We start from the raw sequence: 19183 nt of genomic DNA on the forward strand, positions 1-19183 counted from the left end.
CACATACCTGAATTGGTAACTTAGCTTTACATCAAATTGGGCTTGCAATGGAGGGTACTAACAAGAAAGTGACCATTTTGAAAGTAGGAGCAAAGGTCTCCCCACAGCATTTTCTTCTTGCTGCAAAGAATCTTGGCAAAAAAATAGGAATTATACTTATTCAGAGTACCATTTGTTTGTATTTCACCTTATTTGGAGGCAATTCTGCCAAGACCTAGGCATAATGCTTCATGCTACATATGCAACTTTCATAGTTTCCCACTCTACTTTTCCTTTTTCTTTTGGCAAAAGTGGTTTGGTCCAATCACCTAAAATAAGTTTGATGAGGCAGCTTGTGGACCATATCGATTAAACTAAGTGTAAAAAGACATTGAAAGTGGCGGCCATACTTTTTGTTCCAGAAAGTACCATTTTTTCCCTCCATAGTAAGAGTATGCAAATTTTGATAAACAATTTCATGCAAACCTCTTTGTCCAATGCCAAGGACAACCACCCTAGGTTGTGTCACATCAAAAACCAAGTGTTACCACTGAATTTTCACTGATATTTGGGTTTCAAGTGAGTTGGCTAATAGATATCAATTATCTTTTTATCTCTGGAGTTTGCATAACATCTTGAGACACATGCTTAATATCATCATTGACAACAACATAAACATCACTTCTACCCTCTATTGTATCAGACCAACCATTTCCTATAGATTCTGATTTTGGATTCCGTATTATCTGCAGTAAGATTTATGATACCATTCCTCACAACAAGTGAAATGCTGTGATGCAACCAAATCAAAAGTATCAACACCCAGTGGCTTGTTTCTTATCTTGGGAGACAACAAATGCATATTTCTCTTTGGAATCTTGACCCCCTTCATTATTTGCCATTTTTCATCAAGTTCTTGATTTCCTATTACCCAAATCATATTGTTTCTTTCGTCATCCCTCTTGACATGGCAGTAGAAACACTACACGTTGATTTTTGGTGAAGCTTATGCAATTTGTTTCCTAAAATGTACTATGCTTTTGGCTATATGTTTTGTCATAAAAGGACTTTTTGTACATTTAGATGCAGACTCACCCTAATGTGTTTGGTGCCTTTACTTTTGCAAGAGATATGTATATATCTGTTCAAAAGTTAATGTCTAATGCCTGACCAATTTGTTCCAGTTCCAAGACTCAATAAATGTCTCATAGAAAGGGCAAAAATAATTTAACATGAGGATGATCGTGTCTTATCATCTATGGTTTGTGTATGGCAAAAACTGATCTCTAGGTTTTTCGAACTAAGTAGGTATCTAGATAAGGACCCCCTTTGACCAACTTTATGTAGAACACATTTTTCTTAGATACAATAAATAACCCTTGTATGATGTTAGATATTTCTATTGTAGAGTTGTCCACAAGATGACAATGAAAATAGCATTTCTTACCTTGGGTACAAAATAATCAGAGAGGTTTGAGAAGTAAGCATGCCTTTTTTACACACTTGTCAAAACAATTAGATTTGTAAAGGGGCTAATTTCCTCCCTGTGGTGACCTTTTTCCACACATCGCCCCATTGCTACTGGGGACCCTCTGATTTTCCTGCTTTCTAGGGTTTTGTTAGCGTCCTGTGACCTTTTGCTGCAGTTTCACCAAGCCTTGTCCAGTTCAGAGCATTTCAGGCCTTGACGATTGAAAGTTAGTTTTTGCAAGTTATGTGATTCCGAAGTGTGAACACCACCAAAGTGCTTAGAAAGGCCAAAGGACGAAGATCGCAATCGATTTGGACGAATTTGGACAACTTTCTATTTTTAGAAAGTTTGCTTTTTTGCTTTTTCCTATTTTTTAGGAAGTTTCGTTTTTGGCATTTTCAGCGCGATCCCCGGTATGGCTATTTTTAGAAAGTTTTTCCTATTTTTTAGGGATGTCTGCTTTTTGCTTTTTCGGGGTGCAAACCTAGGGTTTACACTTGTACCACTGGCCAGCTTCGACTAGAATTCAAAAATTCCAAGTTTTGACCTAAAAAAACTAAATCCCTAGATTTTAGGCTTTTTGCTTTTTCGGGGTGCAAACCTAGGGTTTACGCTTGTACCACCGACCAGCTTCGATCGGAACTTGAAAAATCCAAGTTTCGACCTAAAAAGCTAAATCCCTAGATTTTAGGCTTTTTGCTGCTTCAGATGATCCACCTAGGCATGGATTTCAAATTTCAAGTTAATCCGATTAAATTAGACTAAACTGTGAAATTTTGAAATTTCTCTGAAAATTATTCTAAGTCTGGCTAACAAGGGTTTTGAAGTATTTTTGCAGGTTCAAACCCCACCACGATGCAAGAGAGGCCACGAAGGAGCCTTGCCTGAAGTCCGCCATGCCTTAGGAGGCTGTGTGGGTTCTCACCCTGAAGTCTGCCATGTTTGGGGAGGTCACATGGGAGCACACTCTGAAGTCCACCAAGGGTAAAAGGGCCATGAAGGTCCTCACTCTAAAGTCCGCCAAGGTCTAAGAGGTCAATGTGGAGAGCCTTCCAAAGTCCACCCAAGCAAGAGGAGGGAAGGCTAAAGTCTGCCCAAGTGATGGAGGAGCTATCCTTAAAGTCCGCCACACCTCAGGGGGCCATGAAGGAGCTCTCACCAAAGTCCGCCATGAGTTTGAAGGAGGCCATGTTGGAGCAAAGGCTAAAGTCCGCCCCAATGCCTTAGCCAAATAACATCAATAATGGAGGCCATGAAGGTGCCTTAGCCAAAGTTTGCCATGCATTTGGAGGCCATGTGGGAGCACTCTCCAAAGTCCGCCCAAGGTTGGGAAGCTAAGGAGGAGGAGTGATCAAAGTCCGCCCAATGAGGAGAAGCACTAGAAGTCCGCCCAAGATGGAGAAGACACCAAAGTCTGCCATAGTCATGTGGAAACCTTGCTAGAAGTCCGCCCAAGATGCTAAGTCAAGCAAGAGGAGCCTTGCCTAAAGTCTGCCACACCCTAGAGAGGTCATGTGGGAGCTAACAACAAAGTCCGCCCAAGCTTGCCAAGTGTTGGGAGCAACCTCCAAAGTCCGCCATAGGCTAGGAGGGTCCTAAGGAGAGGTCACCAAAGTCTGCCCAAGGTGGGAGAGAGGTCACCAAAGTCCGCCATACCTTGGAGAGGTATCCAAAGTCCGCCAAAATTTGAAGAAGATGGAGATAAAATTCGAAAAATCAACCTACACATGGAAGGTCAAACAAAGTCAACATGATGTCACAAAATCCACAGAGATTTCAAAATTAAATCCAAAATGAAGAAAATATCTAGGGATTATTGAATATCTTCAAAATAAATCCAAAGTGGAAAGTTTTTTTTTTTTTGAGGAAAAGAATATTGGAAAATTATTGAGATATTAATTCAAAATGGAAAGTTTTTTTTGAAAGGGAATATTGGAGGATTGATGAATATCTTCAAACTTAAATCAAAATGGAAAGTTTTTTTTTAGAATTAGAAGTATGAGTTGGATGATTTTAGGGGTTTTGCTTAACCTTGTCTACAAATACTTCATTATCAACTTCATTATTAGACCAAGAAGTTCAAAATTACTAAGGAGAGCTTAGTAAAGTATGTCAGTTTGAAGATCATCTGGAGAAAATTCTAGATATTGCTGGAAGTGGGATAATATTTTTTTGGCAGAAGGTTTACAGATTTCTGGAGAAAGGCAACTAGTACGAGGAAGAATCATCCAAACTTTTCTGAATTTTCTGAATATTTTGGAGAAAAGTCTAGCCTTACTCCTATCCAAGTCAGAGGCCTTATACATTATGAAATTCCAGGTAGACAAAGATGCTCCTCCAGAATCGAGGATGACTTCAAAGTGGAAGAACATCAGCGACACCAACCTCGGACACATCAATCTGAGGGAGTTTAAGAAGTGAATGTTTGGTCTGGACAACCTTGTGCCTACCACCATTGCACGAAAAATGATGAAGAGTGGTATCGTGCACGCTGCCGGCTTCCTCCCCACCATGCAGTGCAATGAACTAGTAGTTGAATGTGCCAAACACTACAACCCCATTAGTAAGGATATTGTTGCACCTGATGGAAGAGTGTTGGCGAATGTCAGCGATGAGGCCATCAGAGAGGCCTTCAGGATCCTTGAGTACCACAACGCAGTATATATGACAAAGGACGAAGCTAACAGTCTGTACCACGACCACCTGGAGGAATATGATGCCATAGTTAACCATTCCTGGCTAGACAAGCCGAGGAAGGGCGCCTCCAAACTCCAGAGGAAGAGCCTAGTGCGAGCATACTTCAAGGAGGACATTGGGGACATGATTGTCCTGCTCAATAGAATAATAGGAAATCCTCAGGGAGCTCCATTCGAACCCTGGATGGAGTAAAAATGATAGACTGGGCCCGTATGATCAGCGACAACCTAGACAGCCAGCTAAGGAATCTGGAGGCGAATAGAACTTTCTTCATGAGTTCTTACTTGTTCTATTCTTTAGCCAGGACCTACAGGTACAGAGGTCTCACTTGTAGAGGACAAGTTGGGAACAAGGAGAACCAATTTCCAGTATATGATTGCTATCCCCAGCTCCACATGGAGGAGAAGTTCCATTTCAAAAGGGTGAATGATACCTTCTTGATGCACATTACTCGGACCCTTCAAGGTGGCCTGCACCAGAGGCTCTCTCAAGAGTCTATGGACTTCATCGGTCGGTTCGGGTGTTGGTACATCCAATATTCAAAGTTCACTTACCTCTGAATTCAGGGATTCTCTGGGCCTCCATACAAGCTTCCAGCTTACCCTACCAACCGAGTGGTGTTGCTCGAGGTTGTGAGACAATTGGAGGAGTATATAGTGATTCAAAGGGATAAGCAGAAGAAGGCAGGGACGTCCTCACTTACAATTGGTAATGGGCTGGAAACATGTCCATCATCACAGGCTACAGCCATCGCTGAGAAAGAACTAGCCTGGTATCCCTTCTATCAATACAAGGCAAGAAAAGATTTCGATCCATTCCATAGGATAAAGAAGATCGAAGGGACAACGTTTGAGCACAGACTGGATCTAGAAGACTACTGGGCTAATGCAGCCGATAGTTTCGAGATCCGGAAGAGGTTCTGGTCAAGAATTCTTTTGAGTATGGTGAGAGCAACGGAAGTATTCAAAGTTGTCGATCAGGTAGAAGAAAGCCTAGAACTTCAGCAACCAGGTTTTGAGAAGATGAAGAATGAACCCTTAGTCTTGATAGATTGGACAGAGGGAGAAAAATCAGATCTAGCAGACCTCATGAGGGTCGGTGGTTGAGTACTCAAGGTGGTGGGCGTCTGAAAAGACAAAACAGTTGAAGGCCAAAGGTGTGGCTTTAACTTATGAATTAATGGGAGTAGATGATACTCTGTCCGTCCATCCTTGTACCTCCGCCGGTGATGCTCGGAATCCAGAAAGTGTTGGGTCTCGAAAGAGGAAGGAGTTGGGTGCAAGCTCCACAAAGGTCATAGGGAAAAGGGCTGTAGGTGAGAGAAGAGAATCCAGCGAAAGTCACTCCATCCTAAGTGCTGCTTCCATTGCGCCTGATCAAAGTACAATTGGGGAGCAAGAGATGAACATCTGTGTGATTGATGATGAAGTAAGAGTGCTTTCCCAGCCAGTTGAGGAAGTGGTGGAGAAGGTCTTCCGAACTCCAGACAGGGGGCAGATTGAAGCCCCTACAATCTTCTTGGATGGCATACCAGCGAACCTAGGAGAGGCAGATGATGAGTTTGATCGGAACACTGTAGAACAATCAACCATTCCGGATTGGCTGAGAGCAAGGATAAAGGCCAAGGTTCCCAAGGAGGCCTACTCAACCGAGGAGGTCACCGCAGCATTCCTGGAGAAGGTGAATGAACCCGCTATAGCTAAACCGCCCAAACCAGCCAGGAAGTTTTCCTTGATTCAGAGAGACAGTGTCGGATTCAGGACAGTCCAGATAGCGGTGCCCAAAGAAGGGAAGACTAGGGACAATGTCATCGCAGATGATTACAAGGTTACCACCATAGAGATGGGTAAGCCTACCCAGGACCAAGAGATCCAATATTTTGATGACTCTTGCAACGTTCTAAAGACGAGGCTGGCTCATGAAAAGGAAAAGAGGAAGAAAGTGGAAGAAGAGAACCAACAGTGGAAGAAGTATGTTCTCCATCTTACCAGCCCGCTCAACCATGAAGTCCCCGCTACTCCACCACAGCCTCTTCAATAGGGATCAATGAAGGACTATGATGATATGAAGGGATCGTACACTCAAGAAAAGGAGTGGATTTCAAACGCTTTGGTATGTGCTGACACCCTGGTAGAAAACTTAGTATCGACACATGAGGCAACTTCTTTGTTGATTGATCGTATCCAAGATCTAGCATCCAATTGGGAAGAAGTGGATGAAATTCAGAATGAAATACTCCCTCACTTGAAGGTTATCCGAGGCATGTCAAAGAGGAGCTTAGTGGATGCAGGCATCATACAGACAGGAGACAGGTACGACTTCGGCACGTGGTACTATGCTCTGGTCACTCGGATTGAGGTTCTGAAGAAATCCGAGACCAAGTGTTTTGAGACAGAGGCAAGTGTTAGAGAGATCCTGGGCAAGGTATTCTGTGTGGCGTCAGAGATCTGGAAGAAGGAAAACCTAAGGGAGAAGCATTTACAAGCAGAGAACTTGAGAGCCAGGATTCAGGCAAGCTTCTTCCGAGATTCAGGGATGATTAACAAAGGCGATCTTTCGAAGATTGCAAACTTCCTCTCCATCGATGACAACTTCCTCACCTAAGCAGTGGAGTGGGAAGGCATCCTTGCCACATGCGCCGACGATGTGGACCTCATCGACTTCCAGATTGGTGGTTTGCCAAGTGTCACCATAGAGGAGGTCAAGCTCATTGTGTCCAGATACGTTGAATCTCTGAAAGAGGAAAGTGGCCACTCACCTTAGTAAAATTAGCAGCTACGCCACTTGTCACTCTTTCATTTGCTTGAACTGATAGTATTTCGGGAAACCCTAATTAGGGTTTAGGACTTTCAATCTTGGCCCTTGATCACTGTTTGATCTCAGCCATTCATTTATTTTTGAGAAACAATATAAGTTTGCCTCCTCTCATTTGAAAAGGGTGAGGTTTTTGATGTATTGTTGCTTAAGGTCATTTCTAGATAATATATTGCATGTGTGCTGCTTTGTAATCTCTATTATTTGAATGATTTGCATGGATTCAATTGCCTCAACACTTAGTTAGAATTAATTTAGATTTGCTTTCATTGTTGTTAATTTGAAGGAAGGATTTGATAAGTGTCAATTGATGGTGTATTTCTGCTCATACTTTTGGTAAATGGATGATTTCCATTCTACTGTGCAAAGTTAGTCTGAGCCCATCCCCTGTGCATCCCAACACCTCGATCATAAGAACAACCCATTGAAGATTGCACCAGCCTTGTGTAGTTGTCCCTAGTGTGGCGAAGCAAGGTTTGGTTTCTCGAAAGCACCCAGTTGATACCGTCTCCAAAATTTGTAGGATTAGATTAGCCTTCCTAAACCCTATCTCTTTTTCCCTTTCTTTTGAAAGTCTAAATCCCAGAAAATCCCAAAAAAAGAAGAGCCTAAATTGCTAAATCCATCTAAGTCCAGCAGTTCAAAAATACTTGTCAAACGTAAGTCCCCCTTGAAAATTTCAGCATACACTACCCAAGAAGCTATTCCACTAAAGTCGCTTGTTCGCACATATAGACCTTGGAATCAGTAGTGATTTTTTAGGAGAGGATAGAATACCTTCGGGTATCCTATCCTAATGTTTGGTAGATGATAAAACAGACACCAACACTCCCCAAAACAATCTGGTCATTGCCCCAGTACAAACATATTATAAATTTATGAGTATCTCGTGACTTTAAACATCATGTTTTTGCCTAGCACTTTTCCAAAAGTCAAGTAACATGAGATGTTACATATTAGAGATGATTACCAGCAGACCAAAAACAGAAGAAGGCGTCCTTAGCTAGAAAAATTGAGACTGTTGTTAGTGTTTGAATAGAAAGATCTTTCAAAATTTTAGAATTTGCATTTGGGAATGACAAAAATTAATAAATTTTGAAGATAAGAATTCAATGTCTTGACTTTCAAATAACTTTGCAATAAGGAAAAAAAAATCAGATTTTGCAATAAATAGTTTAGGTTTCAGACTGGCACATTCTTTTTGTATTATTATTACATGGATAACAGCCCTTGTCAAACCCTAGTGCCAATCCTTCTTATTCTTTTTCTGCTACTGACCATGTCTGTCAAAAATCAGCACCTGACCTGGTTTTCTTCCTTGGCATGACCCAGAATGGTTTTGCCCAAATGCGATCATCACTATTTTCTTTTTTCTTGGCCCTTGCAAACTGTGCAATTCTTTGCCCAAAATTTCTGCACAATGTTAGGAAACTTACAGATACTGAGAGGGGGGGGTGAATCAGTATCTAACCGGTAATTAGAATTTCTCAACTTAAAACATGCAGAACATATTGCAACAGTGTACCGGTATGCAAGAAATAATGCAATAAACAGAAATGAAAGAAACCACATGAAAATCACACCATAACACAATGATTTAACGAGGAAACTCAGTGTGGGAAAAACCTCGGTGGGATTTGTGACCCACAATATTCACTTACTGGCCAATAAGAGAATATTACTTACAATAGGGGCCTACACATGCAGGAAGGCCAACTGCCTAGAGCTCACTGCTCAAATGGGAAGTCTCACTGACTTACAATGTGGATTATACAAATCCAATAACTTGTACTGTTTTACAATAGCATCTTCAATGCCAGATTTAGTACCGGTTCCTGCTCTGTTCTTTACATATACCCCTTAACCTATATTTCGCATAATAGGTCTGCTTAATCTTTTCTCCTTACTTTTTCGCTTACATCACTTTCTTACTAAATGTCTACAATGATCTCTTTTATATATAAGAGTCATTTTACAATGATATTAAGTCGGCTTACAAAGTTTTTCAAATAATAAACAAAATATGATATATCAAAAATCCTGTCGGCCTCTGTGCCGGTATACTTCCTTTTTCTGTGCCGGTGCCGGTGTTCTGAGTGCCGGTGTAGAGTGTGTTTTGCTGATGCCGGTGTAATGCCTTGCTGGTGTCATAGGATTGTAAGGTTGCCATCAATGACAAAACCTTCAATCACATACAATGTCTCATTGGAGTGTGCATATGCCAACACACAATACACCTAACTTTTGCCCCAGCATGGAGGCCCAATATGAGCAGATTGTTTGCCCCAGTGTAGATTCTCTTCCCTTACGACAGTTAACTACAATGACCACCTTTTGATGTCTCAGACCTACAATTCACACTGAGATTGCTGTCAATTCCAAGAGGTTTTTGGAAGGCTCTAATACCAAATTTTATAAGGAGGTGGAAAATGGGGGAAATCGGCACACAGAAATTCGTGTGTTTGCTGATTTATTAAAAAGTAAGTTACACTAGTTGAAATTGGCTCTTAGTTGTAACTTAGTTATAGCTGATTTATTAAAAAGAAATTATTTTTGAGGAAGTCACAACAAAACATAATGCCTTATCTTTAAAGTAACATACAGAAAAGCAGACCTCGGGATGAGCCTAGAGGGATGAAGAGAAAAGCAGATGATGAATGTGACATACAGACCAAATGGAAGAAGGCAGAAGAAGGGAAAAGCAAAGTTGGCAAGGTTAAAAAATCTAGAGGGAAAAAATATTGAGTGACAAGGATTAAAAAAATAAAGAGAATTAACAAAAAAGCAAAAAAGCGAAGTGGACAGAGAGGTAAGCAAAAGTTGCACAAACTTGAAGAGATTAAAAGGTAAGACTTTTTATAAAGGGTCGAAGGTGAAAAAACTAAGGATGAAAAGAATAGGAAGAAAGAAATTTTTTGTTAAAAAATTAAAAAATATGTTGGCCATGCAAAGGAGCTTGAAAATGAAAATAAAATATAGGGATTGGAAGGATAATATAAAACAAAGGGAAAAAATAAAAGACAGTTAAAGATAAAAAATAAAAGGAGCAAGGGTTATTAAGCGAAGAAAATTATTTCTTATAAAAATATTAAAGTATGGGATCACAAAGTTAACCCTGGAAAGAGGAGGCCCTTATAAATCAATTCAAAGTCATCATGTATCAAAAGCACGAGCATGCAAGGTGAAGCGAACAAGGGTAAGAAGCAAAATCAGGAAGCACGAAGAAGTCCGTACAATCCATACAAGATCAAGGCAGAGGGTACCATATGGAGAGGGAAATAGTGAGTCGTACGTTGTGAACAGTGCATCAAGGTCATATGCTAGGAAGCATAGGTCGTACGTTGTACGGAAGGAGTTGGGCACAAAGAGAGAAAAGGATCTGTATGGACAAGACCCGTATGGGTTAAGAGTGGGGGTCATCGAGGAATGAAAGTCATACACCATACGGAGTAGGTTGGGTGGAGAGAAGCCGGCTGTATGTATCATTCATGAGAAAGGGATGAGCAGATCATTCTGTTGACCACACAGTTGGGGGGAAAGACAGCGAATTGGAGAAGATGAATAAGAAATTGATGGAAGCAGCCTATTTTGTCAAGGTGTCTCGCAAGCAGGAGTTGGTAGCGAACAAATGGCTCCAACGCTTGCAGCAGTAGAACTCTCAACCATCCACCCTGACATCTTCTCTACTTTTAGGGACATCCTCCCATTCCTCCCAATAGTAGTCGCTTCAGTTTTGTTGTGTTAAACACCATTTTGTTTTCGTTGTTTAGAAGACGACTTCTTTTTTTGGGGGGTTGATGTAGTCGGCAGTTTTGACATGGTTAATAAATAATTGGCCATGTAATGACATTGTTTCCAAGAGGTTGCTGGTAGTTGCCAACGATTGGTACTCTTAACCAACCACCAGGCACCATATATACTTCATGATTGTCTTGGAAACCATTATTATTATCGATTGTACAAACATTACATTTTGGAATAAAAGACATCTTTCTGGCCATGTTCTGATGTTTTATGTTCTTATGTTATTGTATGATGTAAATCTTAATTACTGTTTACTTTGCATGATATAATTCACATTTCCTTCGAGAGTAAACAACCGACTTACTTTGTAATAAATGAATTTATTAAGAATTTTGCAAAGGCCAACCTGTTTTGTAATAACGGTTTTCCTTGAGTCATTTTTTTAGCCAACTTTGAGGAGGTTTTACCGCGCCAACGTGAGTAGTTGTATATATACGGGCATGGTAGTTTGGAAGAGCAGGAAGAAGTATTGTTGTGAATGCATTCGGCGAATGCTGCCTGCTTGGATGAAAACCCAAGTGGCTTAGACTTGGTGGGAGGTAGCCCCTGCTAGTCCTCCCGTTAAGCACTGTATTGCTGGTCCATTTACATGTGCCATAGACTTCCAAAAGTTTTGCTTCAGACCTAGTTCATGGTATTCATGAAATGCTTTAGGGAGATAAAGAGTTTGTAGGACAATCGCATTCGTTGAAGATAGGTGACATCCAAACTCGAGGGTTAGCTTGTGCAAGGACAAAGGTTTGAGCGCATAGAGGGAGTCTTAATTTGCTTTTGTTTGTTGACATAGCAAAGAAGAACATTGATAGTAAAGGAGATAGCACACAACAACATTAGATAAGCCTAGTGCGTAGTGTTATCCATGTTGCACGCGTGTATGTGCAGTTTTGTGTTCGCAGTCATAGTCTTTTTTACCAGAACTACATATTAATTGTTGTCCTCAGAATATCTGATTTATAATGTTGCTGTAAGAAAGAAAGAAAGAAAGAAAGAAAGAAAGATTCTTTTATAGTCCTTGATGTTGGGCGGTCTATATATGGGTCTATAGATGGCTTATAGCAATATGGGACTACCCTGTACTCCTTGCAGGAGGTACCTAACTGTGCTACAAACGAAGCATACATACCTTAACCCCCTGTGGCATTTGAACTCGTGACCTCTCTTTAAGAGGACAAGTTCTATACCACTAGGCCAACTCAGGCTGTATGGCGGTATGGGACTACGTCGTACTCCATGTGGGAGGCACCTAACTATGCTACAAACGAGGCATACACACCTCACCCCATGTGGGATTTGAACTTGTGACTTATCTTTCAAGAGCATAAGTAACAAATCATTATAATACTAGTCGTTGATTAATGCAACAATATTATTAGATTGTGAATATGAGAGTTTCCAGTCTGTGATTAGAATTGTGTTCCTATAGCTCTGATAATTTTTTGTGATAAGGATTTCTATATTTGTGCATCTAATCTTGAAAAGCAAGGAAGAATATTTCATCCCCAATCCATATCATTCCAGCTATGACCATCATTAGAAGCCCATTTAGCCAAACAATCAGCAATGACATTCCACTCTCAAGGAATATAAATAAGAAAGATGGAATCAAAATTTCATGTCAGGCGAAGAATTTGTACCACATAAAGAACTAACCTCTAAGAAGAGTGAGAAGCTTTCCCATTATTCAAAAGAAAAACCAAAACCTTTGAATCCATCTCACAAAGAAATTTTTTCCAGCCCAAATCATTTTCCAGCCCAAATCACAAGCTCTCTCCATAGCTACTAAGACCGCTTGAGCCTCCATGTGATTATTTGTAGCAATTCCCATAGCCAATGAAAAAAAGAAGTGAACCAACTTCTTGTGACATTTTCACACATCACTCCATGGCAAATGGGGAGCCCCACTTTTTTCCGCTTTCTAGGTTAGTTGTCTTAGTTTGGTCATTTAGTTGAGTCTTTAGCTATTAACCTTTCATTTGTAGGAGGTGTGATGCCCCAAGTTGTCAAGAAGTAATGAAGTCATGTTTCTCTCTTTAGGTGGAATTGAGGCTAGATAGCTCTCAAGGCTTGGCAATGAACGATATGATGATCATTTCATTTGATCATCATCTTCAAAGATGGAAGCAATGAATGCAAGTATGGAGATCAATCATGAGAATTGAGATGATAGATGCAAGTCAATCAAGACGAAGGATTAAACAACATGGAAAAGCTCTGATGATGGTGAGGTGAGTGCTACCACTCACAAATTTGAGCAAAGTTGAGTCACTGCCAGTGACCCCCCAAAACCCCGCCTTGCCTCAACCTATTGTCAATGCCCCCTCAAAAGTCCAATCAGCTCATGAGAATTCCTGAGACTCTCCAAAAGTCCAATCAAGGTGAGGAAATCCTTTTACTTAGCAAGATGAACATCTCTTGAGGTAAGTGCTTGATGTTTTGAGAGATAGAGGTGATTAAGCAAGCAAAGTTAACATCTTTTGGCTCACTGTCAGTGGGGTGAAAATCCCAACCATTTCCTGTTAGTGGGGTCTCAAAAGTCCGACCTACTTCATCCCACCGTCAATGACCCTTGAAAAGTTCGACCCTCTTGATGAGACTGCCAGTGAAGGGCAAAAAGTCCGACCTGCCTTTGTCATTTCCACTTGGTGCTCAAAAGCGACCTAAAACATGAAGATATGATTGTGCCATTAGAAGTGAGAGTGATTTCAGTGTTTATGTAACCATGTGACTGAGAAAGATGAAGAGATGTCAATGATTTAAGAAGGAAGAGGCCACTGCCAGTGCCCTCTTAAATCTCCAACCTCCTTATGGTCACAATCAATGACCTCCCAAAAACCCAAACTAATTGCATCACTGGCAGTGAGGGGTCAAAACCCCAATCACTTCCAGTCAGTGCTCCTCCTAATCCTTGACCAGGTTGATATCACTTCAGTTAGTATCCAAAGTTCAGCCTAGGGAGTGAAGATCAATGGTGAATGATTGTGCTGTTGTCTCAATGCCTCAAGTGAGATAAGATTGACTTGACAAAAGGGGTATGAATGATTCAAGAATCTGATCAAGTAAAGGACTGATTTGATGAAGAGCTCAAGGTGATCAAGATCATGAAGGATCAGCACTTCTAATGCCTATCAAAAAACCCCGACCACTTCCTATCAATGACCTATGAAAAACCCGATCTTTTTGAGTCAGTCAGTGACCATTGAAAAGTCCGACCATTCCTTGTCAGTGAAGTCTCAAAAGTCCGATCTCTTTTGGCATTGTCAGTGCTCATCAAGAAGCCCGATCACATCCAGCTAGTGGACCCTCAAAAGTCCGACCTCCCTACAAGCACTGTCAGTGACCTTCTAAAAGTCCAAATTGTCAATGCCCTATCAAAAGTCCAAATTGTCAATGCCCTATCAAAATTCCGACCTGCTGTAAAGTACTTCCAGTTGTTCCTAGAATCAGCAATCAGGCTTAGAAGAATGATCAGCAAAGTCAAACCTATAAGAAACTAAAATCAGACATGAAATCAAGTAAAATCAGATCAAAACTCAGATCATGAAGTGGCTGAAAGCATGAAAATCAGACCTCAGGGACTGCAATCAGACCTAAAGATATCGCTTAATCGGACAAATCAGACCACATAGAGATGGGAGATATTAGTATGCATCATATGTATCTGACACCCTCTTGTTTGTTTTGCAAGTAAAAGCAGAGGATCAGGTTTGATTGTGAAGGATCAGAGCGGCACTTTTAGGATGGATTTCACCACATAAGTAAGGGCAAGGGCCCAAGGAACTGAAAGCATGAAAATCAGACCCCAGGGACTGCAATCAGACCTAAAGATATCGCTTAATCAGACAAATCAGACCACATAGAGATGAGAGATATTAGTATGCATCATATGTATCTGACACCCTCTTGTTTGTTTTGCAAGTAAAAGCAGAGGATTGTGAAGGATCAGAGCAGCACTTTTAAGAAGGATTTCACCACATTTAAGGGCAAGGGCCCAAGGAAGAACTTAGCAACAAATGATGAAGATCGGCTCAAAGATGATGGCAAGTTAAAGACAAGTGAGATAGGAGGCAAGGAAGAGTATGATCAATGCATTCACGACATCAAGGAAAGAGACTATAAAGCAAGTGCAAGGCATAGCATCAAAGGAAGTCAACACATATACTTCACTTCAAGCTAAGGAAGTATATGCAACGTGAGGATGCCAACTTGCTTCATGAAGAGAGAGATCTCACCATATAGAAGAAATCAAGGAAGCACAAGATTCAGAAGAGTCAACATGAGAGTGCACGTGAAAGGAAGAAAATTTTCACAATCTTGAATTTCCTCCGGAAATCCAAGAATTATTGCCAATACATCAGGGAGGTAGTTTCAGAAGAGTTAATCAAAGTTAGATAGAATGATCCCCAAGGATGATGCAATATGGGAATATCTCCTACCTTCATCTCATTCCCTCCATCATTACTGCAAGATCTTGGAAATGTTGAGGATCAAGAGATATGCATCAATCACCTACATTTGTGATGAGTTACAAGAGGCAGCAAGTTGAGGTGGTGCCCCATCATCTTCAATCCTATCACTTCATTTCAAGTTGAGGTGTCCAAGTTCAATGTACCTGACTCATCCATCAAGGAGGATAACTACCACATGTGGGCACAAACTTCGATGCACCTACCCTCATCATCTATTGGTCGATAATTCAAGGAAAGACATGTGTCCTATTCAATGTAATTTTATCATTGGTCAAGCATTAAATGCTTTGTAATGGGTGTAACAAACCCTAATTAGGATTTCTATGTTGAAATCTTGGCCATTGATGTGGATTCGATCTTGGCCACTCATTGTAATGAGAGCACTGTAAAAGGCTCCACTTCTTCATTTGTAAAAGCTGATAGTGAATAGTTAATAGTTCAATAGCAGTTAGCAGTTAGAAGTAGAGTAGGAGGAGAAGGCAAAAATTTTTGCCAAACTTGTAAATAAACATCCTTTTCATTGAAGATATGGTGGAATGTGTTGTTTCTTCTACATAATTGCATGGTTTCTTGTTGTATCCTCCTGTTAGATGGTGATAATTTGATGGATGGAAGATCTTTGTGCATGATTGATGGTGAAGCTCCTATGTTCACACTACTAGTATTTCATTAATTGTGAAGTATCTTGCGTAGTCAACTGAACTCATTTATCCAAGCTTAATTTCAATTACTACTTCTTCATTCATATGCATTGCTTTGATGGTATTTATGTCCGTGGTAGTGATTTGAACATCACAAACTTACCTTAGTAGATCGCACTAAACTTTGTGGAGTTGTTGCTTTGCATGGCAAAGCAAAGTGTAGTTGAGTTTCACCAATGATTTTCCATCGCTCTTGCATTCCTAGGATAAGATTAACTCTCTCAACCCTTTGTCCTTTTTCCTTTTTTTCAATCAAGTTAATTTCCACATTCCAACAACATTCAAGCATTCAGGTAGCAACGTAAGCCCACCTTGTGATTCCAGCAAAATCACATCATACACACCGAGTCTATCCAAGAGCACACCAAGACCTGACATTGGGAATCTTGGAGTCATCCCATTTTATCATGCAGTTTAGCACTTGGGAAGATTTTGTTCAAGAGAGGATAGAATACTCAGTATTTTATTCTGTGTTGCATAGTGCATAAAAAACATATCAACACAACCCAGTACTATCCCTTCCTATTTCACCAATCCCTGCAACTCTTGGATTACCTCACGAGTCATGACGAACCATTAGTATTGATCTTATAAAATCCCTGCAGCTCCTGGATAACATGTTTAAGGTATATTATAATATTATATTATGATATGACCATTATGGCCATCCTATCCTCATGTCATGTATATGGATTGTGTTTAGATAGAGACAGTCCCTCTTACCATTTCATCCAATTCATTTTGAATTCTATTTTATCTTAGAAAATTGATTCTTATCTTTGGTATATTTTGACAGCTTCTCATATTGGTCTTCTCTTTTCTAACTTGTGGAGCTCATAAATCTGTTTGATGTGGACCTCATTATATAATATATCAGTAGGTTATAAGTATGCTACACATTCATCTATTCATGTTTACAATTTTGTATTGGTATTTCAGCACTCACTGAGTTTTCAAGGTCAATTTTCAATTTTTAATGTTGAATGTTGACTGTTCAATGCCATAGAATTTCATGTTAATGTATTTTGTATTTCAGCTTGTCAAGTTTACAATTTAATTATACAATTGAAAATCAGTAAAATATATTTTTTTATAAGTTTCTCATATTCTTAATATATATTATTCGCCATCCCAAAAATTTGAAATTTCTTTGCCATCCCAAAAATGCTTCTCCAACCTACCATACTGAAAACTTGCAAAAACAGATATTTAATGTTTGTACATAGTAAATTTTCTCTATGAATGCTGGAAAAATTGATATGTATGTTCAATATATAATTTCTAATTATCTGAACAGGTACTGCAAAGTGCAAGCCTTTGCCTAACAACAACAACACCTGAACAGCTGGCAGCTGCTTTAAGGTGGTATATTCTACCTTCAGCACATATAGGAGCTCCTGTTGAAGAAATTGTTCTTACACTCTTACTTGCTCTACGGTTTATAAGTCTTGTATTTGATGAGGTAATCCTCAACTTGGCCTGTTAGTTCGATAAGCTGTATCTCTGTTAGAATACATTCCCTGTGCTTGTTCTTGTAGGTTCTTAATCTATTTTACTAAAAATGTATTTTGAGATGCTTTAGGAAAGGACCAATCGTGAGATTCAGCAAATTTTAACACAATGCCATATTTACCTCATTTTTGCAGGCTACCTAAGTAATGCCAAAGTTTAGTATTAACTTAAAAAGCGATGGTTAGGTTTTGATTTACTTTATTCTACTATTTTATGTATGCATATATGTATACATTTTTATGTGTACACATGCAATATACACTTCAATTTATTCTACTATACAACATACATGCAAGATTTTCTTCAATCCAACATCTAGCCTTGGACTTTCATCTCCTTTTGCTTTATTGCTATCAAGGTTGGTGGCATGTATGTTTCGTTGCACAATAGCTTATCAATTGGACAAAAGAACCAAAAGGAATGTAAGGAAACTTGTGGGAAGGAAGTTGGCTAGTGGATTGACTACAGAATCTCGACTGGATTTTTATCTTTGTTTAATTTTTTGCTTTCTTATATTCCATTTATTTTTAACAACCTTACATTTTCCTCAAATGCTGTAGTTATGCTTTTAAAATATTGCGTAGGAATGTCATGCTCTTGGTTTTGAGTACAAAGTAAAAAATATGTTGTTATGGAATGGACAGGTGCGGAATATTGCACTTGGAATTGTAGCTCGTGGGATAGAATGGAAAAACTTGACATTGTTGGAGACTCTTGACAGTGAGTTAAGAAAATAAATGTTGAAGTACCTATTGTCATTTCTAATATTACTATGATGGATGTGTCAATAATTAATTGTAATCTTTTTATAAGATTTAATTTCCCTACCTTGCATATCTGAAGGAGGAAATTTCTATCTTCATGGTCATTTGTTTTCACATTTTCTACTCATACACTTATCCATTCTTTGTTTGAATGCCAATATAATGCAGTTCTCTTTCTTTACCTGCGGCGCATTTTCAACAACTTGTTCAGTCATGCCGAACAGATTTCACAGGTAACTTAGCCTTGAGTTCAAAAAAACATTCTCCTGGTTGTTCTTTATTAGGTTTTGATGACTTCCCATTGATAATGTTTGCAGTAATTCTGGAATTTATGTTTCTTACACAGGCAATGATTGCCCGGGGCTTCCGTGGAACTGCAACAAATCATAAGATTAATTTATTAACAAAATTTTCAATCCAGATACCAGATATGCTGGCTATTCTATTGCTTGGTGGACTCATAGGTCTAGCAGTTCTGTATGAATTTTTTTATTTCTGAATGGACCTGATTTAGACCGAACGAAAAGTCATAGTTTTGAATCTTGATAGCTGAATTCCAAGATTATTAAATCTCTATGCTTTTAACAGGTATGGAGTTAGATGTAAAGATAATTTAATTGCTATGGTTTTATCAGGTATGAACTCAGATGAGATTCACTTTTATTGTAAATAATGATTTGTTTTATTGTAAATGATGTCTCCAACAAACAGAAGGGGATTTTCTGATCGCTGTGCACAAGTCATGACCAAACCCTGCTGTTTAGCTGTTAATGTAGATATACTTAAGGTTTAATTGGGTGGCTACTCGCCTCTTGAAGACTTGAAATCTAATAGCCTGACAACAATATCAATCAAATAATAAGCTATGTGGTCTTTTCTTTTAGATGTTCTTGCAGATCTGAAATATAACCTGGCTTGCCAGGTTCACAGCTTTATTGTCTTGTATATTAGAACCGTCTATTCCAATCAATGGAA

At 39.5% G+C, this 19183-nt stretch overlaps 1 protein-coding gene across 2 annotated transcripts in view; it reads left to right on the top strand.

Annotated features, from left to right (window-relative positions):
* The window catches only part of LOC131026958 (protein ABCI12, chloroplastic), a 39176-nt gene extending 20242 nt beyond the window's left edge, over window positions 1-18934 (top strand). The window contains exons 4-7 of one of the 2 annotated variants that reach the window (XM_057956959.2): window positions 17230-17394; window positions 18089-18164; window positions 18377-18441; window positions 18526-18934. In XM_057956959.2, coding sequence (XP_057812942.2) covers window positions 17230-17394; window positions 18089-18164; window positions 18377-18441; window positions 18526-18528 — 309 coding nt within the window. In that variant the 3' untranslated portion in view covers window positions 18529-18934. The remainder of the gene's footprint in view (window positions 1-17229; window positions 17395-18088; window positions 18165-18376; window positions 18442-18525) is intronic. The other variant, XM_057956953.2, reaches the window with a different exon arrangement.
* The last annotated feature ends 249 nt before the right edge of the window (window positions 18935-19183 follow it).

The sequence above is a fragment of the Cryptomeria japonica genome, chromosome 2 (genome assembly GCF_030272615.1).
Source record: "Cryptomeria japonica chromosome 2, Sugi_1.0, whole genome shotgun sequence".
NCBI classification, from domain to species: Eukaryota; Viridiplantae; Streptophyta; class Pinopsida; order Cupressales; family Cupressaceae; genus Cryptomeria; species Cryptomeria japonica.